Source organism: Penaeus monodon, chromosome 33 (assembly GCF_015228065.2).
Source record: "Penaeus monodon isolate SGIC_2016 chromosome 33, NSTDA_Pmon_1, whole genome shotgun sequence".
NCBI lineage: Eukaryota > Metazoa > Arthropoda > Malacostraca > Decapoda > Penaeidae > Penaeus > Penaeus monodon.
In genome coordinates, this window is record NC_051418.1 from 19,907,311 (window position 1) to 19,907,517 (window position 207).

A 207-nucleotide genomic window follows, 5' to 3' on the forward strand; every position below is an offset into this window, starting at 1 on the left:
AAATATATTATTGCTCATTATTAATTGAAAATGAACCCTGTTAATCTTTGTTTTCCAGCAAGGCAAAATTGATCTTCAAAAACAAAAAAAAGGCAAGAGAGGCCTTTGAAGCATCCTCCAATGTCTGGTACAATGGTGTGAAGTTGACCGTCCTGTATTTCATGCCTCATGGAAAGCCTGGAGGGATCAAGATGAAGGTATGGAATT

The 207-nt window shown here is 37.2% G+C and overlaps 1 protein-coding gene across 1 annotated transcript in view; it reads left to right on the forward strand.

Annotated features, from left to right (window-relative positions):
- LOC119594295 overlaps window positions 1-207 on the forward strand; it is a 25,740-nt gene that overhangs the window by 23,081 nt on the left and 2,452 nt on the right. Inside the window, 1 exon segment of the mRNA XM_037943356.1 lies at window positions 59-197. Coding sequence (XP_037799284.1) covers window positions 59-197 — 139 coding nt within the window.